General features: G+C 37.1%; 1 protein-coding gene across 5 annotated transcripts in view; it reads right to left on the reverse strand.

Annotated features, from left to right (window-relative positions):
* The window catches only part of BCKDHB (branched chain keto acid dehydrogenase E1 subunit beta), a 214994-nt gene that overhangs the window by 153095 nt on the left and 43232 nt on the right, over window positions 1–18667 (reverse strand). For 4 of the 5 annotated variants that reach the window (XR_012033926.1, XR_012033925.1, XM_072832252.1 and 1 more), the window contains exons 4-6: window positions 16172–16305; window positions 15543–15698; window positions 12738–12846 (exon numbers count right to left, since the gene is read on the reverse strand). Coding sequence is in view for 3 of the 5 variants with exons in the window: in XM_072832252.1 (XP_072688353.1) it covers window positions 12738–12846; window positions 15543–15698; window positions 16172–16305 (399 nt within the window). In the remaining 2 variants the exon portion in view is untranslated. The remainder of the gene's footprint in view (window positions 1–12737; window positions 12847–15542; window positions 15699–16171; window positions 16306–18667) is intronic. The other variant, XM_072832254.1, reaches the window with a different exon arrangement.

Here is an 18667-nt window from a genome sequence, read left to right on the forward strand (position 1 = left end):
GCTAAGAGTACTGGTAAAATAATTTCCAGTTACCAATAAATTTTCCCAGAAGCAATTTTTATAAACCCAAACCCTTTATTTCTACTTGTGAAAGGTAAAAATATGTGAAAATATACTAAATGTAACCCTAATGGTCTTAAAAATTTAGTCTTTACAACTTACTTAACCTGTTAAGTAGAGGCAATTTATAAAATCTTTAGCTTTTGCTCAACACACACTTATATACATTGAAGATGAAAACTCCTAAAGAAGTGTGTGCCTTTTATTCCAAATTTGAAATTCTTTAGATCAACTATGAAAATGTTAGCTAAAAACACCCCATCTGCTAATCAACAGTTTGGTTTGGGTAGTGTTAATATCACTGTCTGATTGTCATCGACAACCAGGTCTACAAGGTGAGGTTTAATTGGAAATTTTCTATTTTAACTTTCTTCATAAAGGACACTATCATATGTAAGTCGATCTTTGACTTTTAAATATCTGCTTTTGTACACATTTTGAGAAACATTAGGAACGGCCTATTATCAAAAGTCGAAGGCTCTTGGCTTGATTTCACAGAATACATGCACATCCAAATATGCTAGGATATGTTAACAATCCTAAATAATCTGTAAGAGTCCCTGAAGGATTAAAAATGTCCCACAGTGGCCTTCATAGGACCATAGACCCAACAACTGTTTTTCACCTTCTTGCAAAGACTGAATTGCCCAACCAACAGATATTAAGCCACAGGTTCAATTACCTCCTCTTCACAAAACCATTTTGGACCAACTATTCCTGAAACTGGTTGAATGTTGACAGACCTCTCTTACTAAAGCTCTATGAAATATTTACCCTTCTTTCGCTTCTGAATTTGAACACTGAGTTGTGCTCAAGGCTCAACAGCCTAAATAAAGATTTATGCTTACGGGTGTTAATATTAAAATAAATCCACTGGAGATTTTTTAAATAATACAGAACATCCTTTCATGCACTACTAATATTTATAAAGCATTAATTATCAGTCAGGCATTATCATAAATAGTCTACATGTATTAATATATTTAATAAAATGATACTAGGAAATAAAAATTTTATACTACTAAATTTGAAAATCCAAAGAAAAAGTATAATAAACAAAGATATAAATGACCAACATTTACTCAAGAATATGTAGTAGTCTAACAATCATAGGAGATACTAAAAAGAAAGTCAAAGATGTGTACCAAAAGTCACAAGACCAGACAGCTTTACAAGCAAATTATATTGAACCTTACAGAACAAATAATTTCTAGTTATTCAGTGCATCTGGAACAAAGAAAAAGAAAGCATGCCAGTTCATTCTACAAGACTAGAACAACTCTGATTCTTAAACTAGACAAGGCTTCTAATTCTGGAATCAGACTTGCATAACTTCTGATTTTGAAGGAAAGAAAACTATACACCAATTTGACATATAAACACATGCCTGTGTTCATACATGTAAAGAGAAAAAGCTACGGTCCAATTTTATCTATGAACATAAAGGTTTTTTAAATCTTCAATTGAATCCAGCAATGTTAAAAGCAATAATGCATCATGATAAAGTAGAATTTATCACAAGAATACAAGGATTGAAATGTCAGAAAATAGGTTCATGAACTACATGTCATCAAGAGCTCAAAGAAAACCCAGGAGCACCTGTGTGGCTTTGCCATCCAGCGTCCGCCTTCAGCTCAGGTCATGATCCCAAGGTCTTGGGATCAAGCCCCTCCCTCCTCCATGGGAAGCCTGCTTCTCCCTCTCCTCTGCCTGTGTTCTCTCTAAATGAATGAATGAATGAATGAATGAATGAATGAATGAATGAATGGGCAGCCTGGTGGGGCTCAGCAGTTTAGCACCGCCTTCGGCCCAGGGCCCGATCCTGGAGACCAAGCCCCTCCCTCTGCATCTCTGTCTCTCATGAATATATAAATAAAATCTTTAAACTAACTTAAAAAAAAAAAAAAAAAAAAGAGGGCACCCCGGGTGGCTCAGCGGTTTAGCGCCACCTTCAGCCCAGGGCCTGATCCTAGAGACCCGGGATCAAGTCCCAGGTCAGGCTCCCTGCATGGAGCCTGCTTCTCCCTCTGCCTCTCTCTCTCTCTCTCTCTGTGTCTCTCATGAATAAATAAATAAAATCTTAAAAATAAAATAAAAAAAGAAAGAAAAACCATATAATCGTATCATCAGATATCTAGAAAGAACCTGATAAAATTCAGCACCTTGGGAGAAATAAGAGGAATGAGCCTTCAATTTAAAAATAAAGAGATATTCCCATAACTTGATAAAGAGTACTGACCAGGGCCCCTGTTAAGAAAGCAGGAGATACCCTTATAATAATAACAATAACAATAAATGTCTCATCAATTATTAGGAAATAAAAGCTTTATCATTAGCTATAAAAGATTTTCCACCTCGAAAGTCTGAGATATTTAACTAAAATATTATTAGAGAATTGACTATGGTCTCCAAATGTAGTATTAACATACAAAAATCAATAGCTTTTCTATATACCATGAATAAAACATATTAGAAATACGTAATGAAAAAAAATACCAATCATAATGGCAAAAAAGACCATAAACATCTTGTAATAATACTAACAACAAATGTGTCAAACCTAATGGAAATATCTGTATAATTTACTAGTGAACATAAAAGTTTGAACAGTCTTTTTTTTTTTTAAGATTTTATTTATTTATTCATGAGACACACAGAGAGAGGCAGAGACAAAAGCAGACTCCCTGTGGGGAGCCTGATGCAGGACTTGATCCTAGGATCATGCCCTGGGCCAAAGGCAGATGCTTAACCACTGAGCCACCCAGGTGCCCCCCTGCTTGCTTTAGGTTTACAATAAATGCTACTCCACAAGGTTTAGAAGTCCACAGAACTAGGTCGTAAAGAACAGATATGAAATAATATGGAATACCTAATTTCTCTTGTAATCAAATAAGCAAACACTGAAATAAACAGAGTAATAATATTCATTTAAAAGTACACATAAGGGATCCCTGGGTGGCTCAGTGGTTTAGCGCCTGCCTTCAGCCCAGGGCATGATCCTGGAGTCGCAAGATCGAGTCCCGCATCAGGCTCCCTGCATGGAGCCTGCTTCTTCCTCTGCCTATATCTCTGTCTCTGTCTCTCTCGCTCTCTCATATGAATAAATAAATAAAATCTTAAGTACAGATAAAAGTCTGGCAGTATATTCAACAAAAAGTCAACAGTAGTTAGGTAATGGATTTATGTCCTCCTTTTATCTTTTGTATTTTTTCAGGAGTTTTCAATAAGCAGATAGGCAAGACTGAAACATAAGTAGTGTGCCAAAGGTCAGCCAGCTCAATAGGGAATAGAGCCAGCACTTCAAACTCAGGTAATCTGGTTCCAGAATCCACATTCTTAATGCAGAGTTCATTGGATTGCCCCAAAGCAGAAAAAGGCCTACGGGAAAAAGAAAAACCTGATTGGCCACCTAATGTGTCCAAACATAATGAAAACAGGTTATATTGAGGAAATTAGGGATTTTACTGACAATGGAAACATGAGAAAAGGAAAACATGATTTGGTCCAGAGAAGACAGAATTGTATACCAATAAGGAAATAAGATGCCCCCCCACCGCTTTTTTTTGCTCAGTTGTAAATCATGTCAATATGATGATCACAGTAATGTGAACACTAATGATCTGACAAAAAAAAAAAAATCACACTTGCAAGTCTATGAAGACATTGAGGAGAAGTTTGTATATGATGAGGAAGGAATGGCACATGTAGCGGAAAATAAGGGGCCATAAAATAGCTAGATCCTAGCAGGAAGTTAAAAATCCTAATCCCTAAAATGTTAAAAAGCAGTATAAGCTATTCAACTTTCTCAACATCATTTATTGAAGAGACTGTCTTTTTTCCAGGGGATATTCTTTCCTGCCTTGTTGAAGATTAGTTGACCATAGATAGAGTTGAGGGTCCATTTCTGGGTTCTCTATTCTCTTCCCTTAACCTATGTGTATGTATTTTTGTGCCAGTACCATCCTTTCTTGAGGATCACAGCTTTGTATTACAGCTTGAAGTCAGGCATCATGATGCCCCCAGCTTTGGTTTTCTTTTTCAACAGTCCTCCGGCTATTCAGGGTCTCTTCTGGTTCCATACGTATCTTAGGATTATTTGTTCCAACTCTGTGAAGAAAGTCCATGGTATTTTGATAAAGATTGCATTGGATATGAAAATTGCTCTGGGTAACACAGACATTTTCATATTTATTCTTCCTCCAATCCATGAGCATGGAATGTTTTCCCATCTCTTTGTGTCTTCCTCAATTTCTTTCATAGTGTTCTGTAGTTATCAGAGTACAGATCCTTTACCTCTCTGGTTAGGTTTATTCCTAGGTATGTTATAGTTTTTGGTGCAATTGTAAATGGAATCAATTCCTTCATTTCTCGTTCTTCAGTCTCATTATTAGTGTATAGATATGTACTCGCCTGCATCAAGATCCACTTCATGATGCCAGTCAAAACAAATTTAAAAAGCAAATACTCTTTCATGTATACATATACTGGGCAAAAACATTTTTAAAGTCTCCTACCACTCAAAAAGTACTTAAAACAATTTTCTTCTCCTCAGAACATATGGATTCATATACAATCAATGTATTTACTAAGGAAAGAAAAAAAAAAGAAAGAAAGGAAAAGCCCCCTCAATGCCATTATGACCTATTTTTGCCTGAAAGGGTCATCTGAATCCTGGAAATGAAACACTGTGAGGCTTTTAGTCTTTTTTTTTCCCCCCCATTAGAACAACCACAGATAAAAGCTGTATTTACTTCATTATCACTGATGTCATGAATCAATTTCAATTAAATAAAACCAAAAAGCTCAAAAGGGATAAAAGCAAAGCTTCTCCACAAGATGCCTATACCTGATAATGTCACACTGACTCATTTTCTTTTTGAATGATAACTATTTTGTACATGTTTGACACTGTCTAGATTGCTCTTCTACAGATCTGTCTTTTCTAGATATACCTCTGCCATTTTTGAAAGTTTAATTGCATTTAAGTATTGAAATTAGAATATGGAAATATTTTCCTTCCAAATTTAGAAGATATAAGTTCTACATTTATTTTATATTCAAAATAAGTAGAAACAAAATTCAAGAAAATCACTGCATAAAAGAATGTATTACCGATTTTTACTTTCATCTTTGTAATTCAAAAGTTAATGGCTGTACTGAAAGAAATCTTTTCTATATGTTGTAGACTAGACATGTGGAGAGTCAACTCAGCACAGATGTTAAAGATACAGAACAGTACATGAACCAGGCCCCAAAGGAGGCAATCAGAGAGGTTAAGAAGAGCTGTGACAAGACAATGCTATGCACTGTCACCCCCTCTCCTCAAAATGTAGGCAGAGACATTTCTCTGCTGATTGGCCTCCAGCTCGAGACACAGGATTAGGTCCCTTACCCTTAAAGAATGCATGAAGCACAGGCTCCCAAACCTCTGTATAACCTTACTGAATTGTGATATATACAGTTTTCAAAACTTTCAAAGAAGCAAATTAATCCTATGCCAATGAAGAAATCAATGCAGTACATATTCAGAAAATGGAATATTACTCAGCCATCAGAAGGGATGAATATCTACCATTTACATCAATGTGGATGGAACTGGACGGTATTACGCTGAATGAAATAAGCCAATCACCATATGGTTTCACTCACGTGGAATATAATAGTGAAAGGGACTATAAAGGAAAAGAGGGAAACTGAATGGGGAAAAAATAGAAAGGAAACAAACCATGAGAGACTCATGACTGAGAAATGAACAAAGTGTTGCAGAAGGGGAGGAAGGTGGAGGGATGGGGTAACTGGGTAACAGGCACTAAGGAGGAGACTTGATGGAACGAGCACTGGGTGTTATACTATATGTTGACAAATTGAATTTAAATATTTTTTATTTTTATTTTTTTAATCTTTTTTTAAATATTTTTTAAAAGACCTTGTTAAAAAAAAAAAAAAGCATGGCTACTGATGACATATTTCCACTCAATTGCAAAGTAGATCATTTTAATTTTGTGGGTAAATCTTTAAAATGGCATATTTCTTGGCATGAAACTAGGATGCTAGACAAAGTTCTATTTATACCCTTCATTCAATAAAGTTTAAATGGGACCCCAAATTGGGCAATATTAGAAAGAAGGCAGCCTCTGGGGTCAGAACATCTTGGTTTAAACCTATCACTTATTCCTCTGTGAGCAAGTTTCTTAAAACTCTCAACTTCAGTCTCAGGATAACACCACCCCATAGTGTGAAGATCAAATGGAACCACTGGTGCCACAGACACCCAATACCCTGGAAGCAGACAAACTGGGTTTGAAACCTAGCTGTGTGGCTTTGAACAAGTTGACTGACTTCCCTAATGCCCAGGGGTTTCTCATCTATAAAATGGTCATGGTGCCAGAATTCTTTTGATAAGTTTGTTATGGAGATTAAAATAGTCCTCCCATCTATGCAATATAGCACTATGTGAGCACTTAAGTGTTCAAAAGACGCTTAAAGATAAGGCAGTTACACACATGGATTATCCAATTCAATCCTCTCAACCTTATGAAGTAAATTATATTATGCATAAACAGATAGGGCTCCTACTTCAGCCATTAGGACAAAAATCGCATTTATATTAAGTTGATTGTACTAATCAAACTAGGGATATCTTCATCTTCACTACTTCATCACCAAGATGATGTAGTACAGCAGTCAAGATTACCTATTTTTATTAGTAAAGTCTACAGAGGACTGGAAATCAAAGGAGATTAAACCTAAAAATGAGATTAATAGGTTTCCCTCAGATCCTTCCATCTACACAGAGGAAGTTCAAAGGAATAAGAGTAACTCAAGTAACTCAAGGAACTTTAAGAACCTAAAGAATAAAATGGTGAGGATTTTCACTTTTCATTTTTATTTCTCCCCCTCCTTCCCACAATCTTCTACTAAAGACCACTAAGACCACTATTCACTAAGTTGTCACTAGACCCCAGTCTCATGTCATTCTGGGCAAATCACCCATAGAATGTGCAGCTCTGGGGCTCCTGGGTGGCTCAGTCATTAAGCATCATCTGCCTTTGGCTCAGGTCATGATTCCAGGGTCCTGAGATCGAGTCCCCCACATCAGGCTCCATGCAGAGAGATGCATGTTCCATGCATAGTCCTCTGACTATGTCTCTGCCTCTCTCTGTGGGTCTCTCATGAATAAATTAAAAAAAAAAAAAAAAAAAAGGAAGTGCAGCTCTGTCTCATACACACAATCTCAGAATACCTGGGTTTGCACCTCATATCCACTGCGGAAACCAGTCAGATATGATGACTGGACTTTAGAGCAACAGAGAGTGGGGTAAGAACAGTGGCCATGGGAAGAATAGGTTTTAGCAGGAAAATATGGGACTAATAGATGGTAAAAAGCTACTGAGAGAGAGCTGTGCACTACAACTCTGAGCTAAAGCCTCTACAATTAAATCAATCTCAAACAGCATTTAATAACAGAAATAATGTAAATAGAATGATACATTATTGAAAAATTCCTTGAGTTAGCCAGTTAACTTTTATAGGTATCAAATTATTTTGGCTTCCTAAGGAATTTTTTACCTTGTATCCTATAAATATCTGGGGAATTATATATAGATCATGACTCAAATTTGGGGAAATAACAGATTACCTTAATGATTCTGCAGGAGGAAAAAGTAACAGATGATACTTTTCTGAAATTATTTATCACACCAACCTTGTTACAATGGCGCAATGGCATAATATGCCAGGGCATTACTTCTCCATCAACAAAATTCTATTAATGAACATTATTAGAAAATTCACTCTCCTGTTCCTCAAATATATTTAGGCCTTCTCATTGTCCCTTCCTATTCAACACCTCTCTCATACTTTCCTTTTCTTTGTTTCTCTAAATTATATTCTGCTAACTTCTTTGGCTTTATCGTTCAGCTAATTCTCCCTTGGTTTATAATTTCTGGTTAAACCAGAGGGAGTTTTTTCTTGATTATATTTTCTTTTTTTCTGTGCAATTTAGTATACATCTAAAATAAATACACACATGGATACCAACCATTCATTTTAGGGTATCTAATCTACCATTCGATTATCATCAGACAAGGGAATCTTATCCTATCCTTACTCAATACCTCCCTCTTCTTCCCCCCACCCCCAAAATTCATTTAGAAGCCAAGTAGTTGATACAGTCTAAGAAATTGCTAACCTGGGGATCCCTGGGTGGCGCAGCGGTTTGGCGCCTGCCTTTGGTCCAGGGCGCGATCCTGGGGACCCGGGATTGAGTCCCACATCGGGCTCCCGGTGCATGGAGCCTGCTTTTCCCTCTGCCTGTGTCTCTGCCCGCCCCGCCCCCCCCCCCCCCCCGTGCCTATCATAAATAAATAAATAATTAACTTAAAAAAAAAAAGAAATTGCTAACCTATCTCTCACTGCTAAGTCAGGCCCTCACTATTTCTTAGGCAAGCTGGTAAAGCCTTCCAGCCCAGTTTAATGATCAGTCTTTTCCCCCACTAAGGTCTGGAGGTAGTAAGAGACAGTTGTTAATCAGTTCCAGACTGTCCCTTGGATTCCAATCCAATGTTCTTGTTTGTCCTGATCATCCCCTACTTAATGTCCATCTTTCCTGCCCGACAGTCAACCCAATAGATTTCAGCAGACAGCACCAGACACAGAAGAAACAATTTTCATAGACTAATCAGCTTCTATCATGATATATGTTATGGCTATATAGTCTTCATTAGATCTTCTGTGCAGCATCTCTGATCAAACCTTGACTGATAGGGCAGTATCTAGAGATCTGCTCATTCCTTAAAGAGCTACAATATAATCCATCAGATATATGTAACTTAGCTTATTCAAGCAACCCCAAATCCCCTAGTGATGGACAGATAGGTTGTTTCTAGTCCTTGCTCTTATAAATAGTGCTGCAACTAATATTTTTTTTCAGACTTTTATCAGTCTATCTCTGAAATAGATTCTTAGAGATAGACTATGGGTCCAAAGGGTAAATAATCACTATTGCTCAGTTCTCTTTCCTCCTTCTTCTAGAAACCATACAAGCAACTGTGGCAGATACTGGTAGTCGTTAATAACCATCTCCCATTGTCGCACAATAAAACTTAGTGGGGGCACTAAGCTAAAGACGACTTCTTTCAACCTCCCTTGTGACTGGGTGGTGGCACCATGATGAAGTTCTGACCAATGGAATGTGCAGAGATTTAATATGTGCAATTTCCAAGTCATTCCTTTAAGAGAAGGAGAATTCTCTTCCCCTCCCCACCCCATCTTTCCTCATGGCTGAAATGTTTCTGTGATGATGGGAGCAGAACAGTCCCCTGGGACCAGAAGCAAAAGTCACAAAGACAACAGAGAAATCAGACAGAAGGATTCTGGTACCTTGATATTTATGGGAGAGAGAAATCAATTCCCATCTCTTAAAGTCATATATGGATTTACTGTTAGCCTAAATAACATATCTAACTTTTTAGAATCCTCTACTTCACAGATTTATCTATGTTGAAGAGGTCATTCCGTAAATAAAAGTACTTAAATGCATAGATTTTATAAACATTGTATTATACTCAAAAGTTTTCTTTACTTATATATGAGTATGTTCTGTTTAATTAAGATTACTTATTAACCTAAATGGGCTATCATGTAAAGAATACAACTCTCAATTATTTTTGCAAAGGATTGTCAGCCTAGTATTTAAAATATATCAGTGAACTCCTTTAAAAAAACTCAAAATGTGTGATGTCTGGGTGGCTCAGTGGTTGAGCATCTGCATTTGGCTCAGGATGTGATCCTGGGGTCCTGGGACTGAGTCCCATATGAGGCTGCCCAAGGGGAGCCTGCTTCTCCCTCTGTCTATGTTTCTGCTTCTGTGTCTCTCATGAATATATAAATAAAATCTTTAAAAAACAAAACAAAAAAAGAACTCTAAATGTAAAGGTTCATACCTTTGGTCTACTCTATTCTATACTCCCCCAATGTATGCTGAAAATTCAAAAAAGGATGCAGGAATAAGCGTCAACCTATTAAATTATTATCTATGGATACTAAAAGTCTTCCCACTGCCACCACTTCTAAGTGGTCTTTGAGATAAATCTAAAGTATCTTTTTTCACTGCTATATGTGATTGTTAATACAGAAACGTCTTCTACAAAGCATTTCAGATTACGGACTCAAAAATGCATCCTGAATTCTATATAGGAAGTGAGAATAAAAGAAGATAAATGGAAATAGGCAGCATTAGTCACTGCTTCAGAATTGATATGAAGCACTGGTTCTCAAAATTTAGTTGGAGTCAAAGTCACCTGGAGGGCTGCTAAGAGACACCTTGAGTCTCACACTCCGAGGTTCTAATTCAGCAAGTCATGAAACCAGGCCCAACAATTTGCATTTCTTTTTTTTTTTTTTTGTATATTTTTTTATTGGAGTTCGATTTGCCAACATATAGCATAACACCCAATGCTCATCCTGTCAAGTGCCCCCCTCAGTGCCTGTCACTCAGTAACCCCATCCCCCTGCCCATCTCCCCTTCTACCACCCCTTGTTCGTTTCCCAGAGTTAGGATTCTCTCATGGTTTGTCACCCTCTCTGATTTTTCCCACTCATTTTCTCTCCTTTCCCCTATAATCCTTTTCACTATTTTTTTTTATTCCCCATATCAGTGAAACCATATAATGTTTGTCCTTCTCCAATCAGAGAACAATTTGCACTTCTAATAAGCTCCCAGGAGGCTAATGCTGCTGGCTCAGGGATCAACTCTAGAAAAAACATGGATATAAAAGGTTTTGGTGGCTAGCCCTTTTTTCCTAGACTACTTTCTTCTGCAGAGAAACTCTCGAGCTGTGAAAGAACCTCTGTTTTGTTCTTTACTGAGCCCCTAGAGGTCAAGAAAAAATTCAGAATTAAAGTCCTTGAAATGGCACATAATCCTTGGGAAACTTCTGAAAACCTTTGAGCCCCATTCCTGATGAGTGTTTTCACAGTCTCTCCCAGTGCCAAGGCTACAACAAATTTCTCAAGCTCACTCTCTTATGTGGAATCCTATAACATTACACATTTATTTCCCTTACCAATCATGATTTTGACATTTGCAACAAAATGGATATTGCTTTTCTAAGTTTCTTATTCACTCTCTATTTATTAAATATGTACTGAAAAAAAATCTGCATTAGTTGATAAGCTTGCACAGTTGGTTGGTCTTACAAATATAATACCCAGAATATCTAAAGCAGTTAGCAATCAAAGAGCTACTTGGTGTACACCATCTGTGTCTTCCTATTCACCTCAAGACTTTAAATTCTTATGTTACTTTTAATTCCATTATGAGATACAGATCACAACAGAGTTCCTAAAAAATGAAAACATTCCATTTAAAATACGTTTAACTTAAGAGCATTGGAATTCTGAAAAATTCCAATGGAAGCATAAAATGGTATAACTGCTTTGAAAAATTCTTCAGTAGATTCTTACCAAGTTAAATGTGCACCTACTTTGTGATGCAACAATTCCATTCCTAGATGTTTATTACTCAAACGAAAAGAAACAGTATGTTCACAAAGCACCTGTTCAAGAATGTCCCTAACAGCCTTGTACAAAGTAGGAAAAAACTGAAAACAATGATGGACATTTGTTCATCAACAAGAGAATGGATAAATCGTGAGTATATTCATACAATATAAATATTATTCAGCAATGAAAAGGACATAAACTGCTGATAACAAGCAACAACATGAATGAATCTCAAAAACATTAGGTTGAGCAAAGAAGGCAAATACAAAAGAATATATATGGTGTGATTTGTTTCTATGAAGCCCTAAAACATGTGCAACTGATCTATAGGGACAGAATCAAAGTGGCTAAGCTTAAGGTAGAGAAAAAGAGGAATTGCCAGGAAAGAGGCAGAAGGAGCTTCCTGAAGTGATGAAATTGCTCCAGATTTTTTCACATTTTTTCCCCTAGATGTGTAAGACTGTCAAAAAAAAAAAATCAAATTGAACACTTAATATCTGTATACTTTATTGTATGTAAATTATATAATAAATAATGTTAAGCTTAACTATTCAAGAAAAAGAATGATTTACCAAAGCAATGTTCTTTATATTCAAAATAAAATGTACTTTAGACAGAATTGTTTGATATTTAAAATTTCCATTATAGGTGATAAATAAGCAGTCACAGATGAATGGTTCCAGATTTAAGATTCTGAGCTCATGGTAGGGTGACTGAACATCTCCATTTGCCTTAGACAGTCATTCCAGCATTGACCTGATGCCACAGCACTGATAGTGCACCCTTCACTATCAAATGTATCTTAATTCAGAGAAAGACCTATAGCTAGAAGGATATTTGATATTATTTGGTACAATGCACTCATTCACTTTTCCATTCAACCTACATTTATTAAGCATCTACTATGTAGCTAAACATAGTCCCTATATTCTTGCTACCATTTCACATTGCTCCTTTGTCTCCACAATCAGAACCTAAAACAGCTAGATTGTCTCTAAAGTTAACAAAAACAGAGAGAGACAAAGTAAATACAGAAGAAACCAATCAGAATCTTCTATAAACAAGGAAAATACAAATCAATATTATTAAATAAAAAGGTTATCATTTTTTTGAGCTATGCAAAACAAAATGCATAAAGATATCCACAAATATAAAATAAAGGAAACCTTTACCTGCTGCCCTGTAAAGTATTTTAGGTTCAAAAAATATACAAGGATTTCTATCCTCTATGCATGACAAAAGAAGTCCCTTGGCCTGGAAAGGGCTTCTGGGTACAACCACCTGCAAAACAGATTTTTTTTTTTTTTAACAAAAATTTCAGTATAAACTGTAGCCCAGTAAACTCATTTATAAGAAGCGTTGATATTTCAGTAATTGTTATTAGTTATAGAAATCATTTTTAGCCTAATTACCATTATAAATTTTACATATTGCCCCATCCCCCCAAAATTCCATTTGTTAAATAAGTATTTATCAGATGTCCACCATATTCTGGTAACTAAGATACTGTTCCTCTCTTAAAAAGCTAAATTTGCATACACAGACTAAAAGGAAATACATAAAAAGCAAAGTTGTCACTATCTTATATTCACCTATAGAAAAATCTTTTCCACTAATACTCTACTGCTACTTTCAAAGGGTATGTAATTATTCTCCAATTTTAATATACCAAAATCCCCTCCTTTCCCATGAAACATAGGGATCATCCACTGAGAGTTCTGATCTGGGCACTATAATGTTCAGTTATTGCAAAGCTAAAAGAAAAGTGTAGAGGCAACCTGGTGACTCAGTGGTTTAGCACCACCTTCAGCCCAGGGTGTGATCCTGAAGACCAGGGATCAAGTCCCACATCAGGCTCTCTGTATGGAGCCTGCTTCTCCCTCTGCCTTTGTCTCTGTGTCTCTCATGAATAAATAAAATCTTTAAAAAAAAAAAAAAAAGAAAAAAAGAAAAGTGTAGATACTTCCCACTTCCAGATGAGAGGGATGGGCTCCAGGACCATCTTGAGAAGGCCTTTGACAATGAGGAAGATGATCAAAGCAGTTGGCACATGTTGTTACCTGGGCCAAGTACTCTATATGGATATTACTCTTCATAGCAACTCATGCTATTATTATTTTCCCCAATTTAGAAAGAGAGACAAGAGATTAAAAGAGAGATCAAATAACTTGCCCAAAGTTTTACTGCTTGCTATACCAGGGATTCTTCCACAGTTCTGACACCTAAGCCTAAGCTCTTACTACACCATTTTGCCTCAAATCACAAACTTATATCTAGTTTTTAATGACAGTTAAATAACTGCATAAGTGTCAGTGTTACATGGGAAGAATTATTAAAATAAATCTGATTTTATCTCAAAGACTCAACTAAGATTCCTTGAAACAAATTACGCTTGGCTTTCAAAATTAATTTTATACTATTTTAAACTAAAGGATTCTTATTTAAAAAATAAATCTCACAATTCTCTATAAAACAGACTGCTGAACACATTGCTTACTGTACTACACAATGTCTTTATGTTCCTTTAGTTTCTCTTCATCTGCTTTCCTCATGTATTTTCAGCATTTTGTACTATTTTCATTTGGGATTAAAAAGAGGGAAAGGGGCAAGTGGAGAAAAGTTAGGAGATTAAAAGAAAGAAAATCTGTTCTTAAAAACACTGGGTAAGGGGCACTTGGGTGGCTCAGAAGGTTAAGCGTTTGCCTTCAGCTCAAGTGATGATCCCAGGGCCTGGGATGAGTCTCTTTTGGGGCTCTCTGCTCTGTGGGGAATCTGTTTCTCCCTCTCCCTCTGCCTGCCACTTCCCCTGCTTACGTTCATTCGTTCTTTTTCTCTTTCTCTCTCTCAAAATAAATAAATAAAATCGTTTAAAATGCTGGATAAGAACATTAACTTTAAATGTGAATCAATGTTCAATTTAAGCACAAAAATAAATGTAGCTTCAAATGTGGCTTCTGTTGGAACCTATCACTTCCGGCTTGCATTGAAAAATTATGCAACCTTTACTCAACTAAAAAAACTTTATGACTTTGCTCTGGTATAAAAAATAAAAATAAGACAGACATGTGTTTACAACCAATTCATGTTATCCAACACATATACAGCCCTGGGAAAGATAAAGGCATTTCTATTGTGATCCCTAGAAAGCTCTTCAGCAAAAAGAAATAGAAAAGATAATGTAAAAAATTAAGACACAAAATATGCAAAACAAGCCACATTTTTTTCTTTTTTTAATCAAAAGACCTAAGCTATTGTGGAACACTTAAAATTACTGGCTTTAAAGATATAAGGCGGGATCCCTGGGTAGTGCAGCAGTTTGGCGCCTGCCTTTGGCCCAGGGCGCGATCCCGGAGACCCGGGATCGAATCCCACATCGGGCTCCCGGTGCATGGAGCCTGCTTCTCCCTCTGCCTGTGTCTCTGCCTCTCTCTCTCTCTCTCTGTGACTATCATAAATAAATAAAAATTTTTTTAAAAAAGATATAAGGCTTTAAAAGAGAGGTGCTTCAAAATTGTTTGATCAAGTATTACCTTACCTGGACTGGAAAACATGTGGATAACAAAGGCTTCTTTTAAACTGAAGCAAAAGTCCTAACCCTCTGACTTTGAGGTAAAATATGTACTAAACAGTAGGTTTATTAAAATTAATCCAGAATCAGTTAAATGAGAAAGCTGGATTAGAAAGAAACATCTTTGAAATAGGGGTAAGTTAAACCAACTATGTTCTCTGTCTCATTCTCTGAAGTCTGTGAAATTAATGTCAGGGTTAAGCCAGTGCTACTTCAACAAGAATATTCTGTAAACCTGGGAACTGGAGAGCTGATCTAAAATAAATACTCTCTCTAAAAATAAACAATTAAGTTCACATAAATTCCATAAATCCTGTTTGCTTTCCTCTGGATAAGCCTATTAGTTAACAGAATGAACCAAAATGGAAATATCCAACACAGATCAAATAAAGTACATAAATGAGGATACCTTGATTCCTGGGCAGTGAGCAAAAAAAGCTTCAGGACTCTGAGAATGATAAAGAGCCCCGTGGCCCACACAGCCCCAAGGGGCCCGGATGGTGAGGCTTCCACAATTAAAAAGATCTCCAGAGCGATAGCGATACTTGGCAGCTTCATTAACAATCTGGGGGGCAGGGGGGGGGGGGTGGGGAAGGACAGGTCACAAGGAGTTCTTTATTTCCATCCATTTCCTTAACCATTTATTAGATCTTTAAATATATGCCCATAACAAAGTAACTCATAATGCATTAGCTCAAAGATGACCAAAAAAAAATCTCCATGATAAGAGGTGGGACAATGGAGGCAAAATATCAACACCTCATGGACTTAAACTAAGAAACATTCAGTTATAGGGGCACCTGGGTGGCTCAGTAGGTTAGGCTAAGTGTCTGCCTTTGGCTCAGGTCATGATCCCAGCATCCTGGGATGTGCCCTACATCAGGCTCTCTGCACAGTGGGAAACCTGCTTCTCCCTCTCCCTCTGCCCCTCCTCCCCCTGCTTGTGCTCACTCACTCTCTCTCAAATAAATTAAATCTTTAAAAAAAAAAAAGAAGAAGAAAGACATGTTGAACTATAGTAAAATGAAACCTTCTTACCTGATCAAAAGCAGGGAAAATATAATCTGCAAACTGAATTTCTGCAATGGCGGTAGCCCCAGTGACTGCAATCCCAATTCCAAACCCAACGATTCCTTGTTCACACAACGGTGTGTTGAAAACTCTATCTTTTCCTAAAAGAAGGTTAAGATAATCTTAATATGACAAACGAGAGTGTGGTAATAACACACAACACAACCGAAAATTCAGGGAATTAATGGTGATGAAGAAAAAAGCATAGAAGAGGTGAAGGGAATAGAAAACTAGCATGATGGCTGGTTTAAATGCAAACAAAACAAATATGTTAACTAGAAGTAGTCAGTGTTTCAACTGAAAGAAAGGTTGTCATTCTAGGATAAAAGAAAGCAAAACCCAACTATTTAAAAGAAAACACTGAGACAAGAAAGATAACGAACAATGAAAACCCTAGCCAAAACAAGCACAGGATTAGCAAAGTAGACTTTAGAGGAAAAGGCATCACCCGAGATAAAGAGAAAATTCATAGTTTTAAGGGGTGCAAATCAAAGGAGGACATAAGTCTAAATTTACACTCATGCACAACACAGGCTCTAAATAAATAGGAAAAATTAACAGAATTAAAAGGATAAATGAATATATTTCCAATATGGTGGAAGATATTAATATACCAATCTCAGTAACAGAAAAAAGCATACCAAGATACAAAGGTAGGAGTAGAGAAGATTGCAATAGGATTAGCAAATACGACCTAGCTGACACACGCAGGACACTGCACCCAACAGCCAAGAATACAAACCCTTTTCAAGTAAGCAGAACACTGACACTCACTGACTACAGACTGGGCTATACATCCAATGTCCACATATTTTGACAGATTAAAATCTTAACAGGGTGTATTCCCTGACCATGATGGAATTAAGCTAGAAGTCACTAACAGAGAATTAGAAAATCCTATCTTAGAAAAAAAATTTAAATATGTCTAAGTATCCACGGCTCAAAGAAGAAATCATAAGGAAATTATAAAGTATTCCGAACTGAATGACAATGAAAACTATGTATCAACTTACTGAGGTTTACAAATTTACTGATGAACAGCTTTTTTCAGACTAACCTCCCCACATATATTAACTCTGGACAAAATAGAACAAAGAACTACTTAATTAAAGGCACTGGAGAGCCAAAAAGCACACCTAAATCCAAGAGGGCGACCCTTGAAAGAAGGAAGAACAGTGGTTAAGTATAACATTTTCAGAGCTTGTCCCCTGAGGGGACTCTCCAATCTCTGAGACAAGGACTGCTAGGATTCAGACAGGACAGACTCAGTCTTTATTAGCTCAGGTATGAGAGAATGGGGTTCAGAGCTGCCAGTGGCTGGATATGGAGAGAGCAAATCCCTAAAAGAAGAACATTACCGGGGATCCCTGGGTAGCTCAGTGGTTTAGCGCCTGCCTTTGGCCCAGCACGCAATCCTGGAGTCCCAGGATCAAGTCCCACGTCGGGCTCCCAGCATGGAGCCTGCTTCTCCCTCTGCCTGTGTCTCTGCCTTTCTCTCTCTCTCATGAATAAATAAAATCTTGTAAAAAATAATAATAATAATGCATAGAGATTATAGTCCTAGAGACAGGAGTCTCCCTTAGTTAAAAAAATGTCTTAGTGATTTACAAGAAAAAGCATTCTTAACAACCTAACTTCCAGAAGGAAACTCCCATCTATCTTAATATCAATGCTTTACTAGAGGGAAAAACCACCTTAACTTGGCAATGGCAAGATCTCTGATATCTTGTAGGTCATCTTTGGCATACAAACATTCTTTTGAAAACCTCCCTTTCCCTTACCTCCCCTAACTCCCAAGTATATAATCAGCCACCCCTCACAACCCCAGGGCAGCAGCTCTTCCTGCCCATAGATCCTGTCCCTGTGTTTAATAAAACCACCATTTTGCACCAAAAAGATCTCAAGAATTCTTTCTTGGTGGTCAGCCCCAGACATCACCCCACCAAACCTCACCTATATTCCAAACTACATCGGGGCACCCCAAAGTCTGTGCATATACTCTGTTCAAATCTTTGGCTGACCTCTATGGCTGCAGGAGACTCCAAGAGCCCAGCAGAGAACAGCTCGAGCCCAAAATGCTGAGCAAGGATTTCTGCTCTACCCACTAAGGAAAAGATGGAATTTGGAGTCTGAGACTCTTCAAATTAAAAGAGCTTGATAAACACTTCAGGCTTTCCATTGAAACCACAAGGTACATGTTACTAGTGTTCAATTCTCATTTCAAATTTCACCACCTCTCAGCCAATATCAGCATTTCATGAAAACTCCTAATTTTAGGGAGCTGGATAGACATAAATAATGACCACAGTCTGGCAAGGTAACAAAAAGTGTGCAGACAGATTCAGGGATTCATATTTCACTTCCGTGATCGAGGGATACCAGTTCTTCTTGGAGCACAGCATCCACTCTCAGCTCAATCATTCCTTTTGAATATGAACCGCAAATAGGACAGGTGCTGGGGAA

Source organism: Canis lupus, chromosome 7, assembly GCF_048164855.1.
Source record: "Canis lupus baileyi chromosome 7, mCanLup2.hap1, whole genome shotgun sequence".
Classification (NCBI taxonomy): Eukaryota; Metazoa; Chordata; class Mammalia; order Carnivora; family Canidae; genus Canis; species Canis lupus.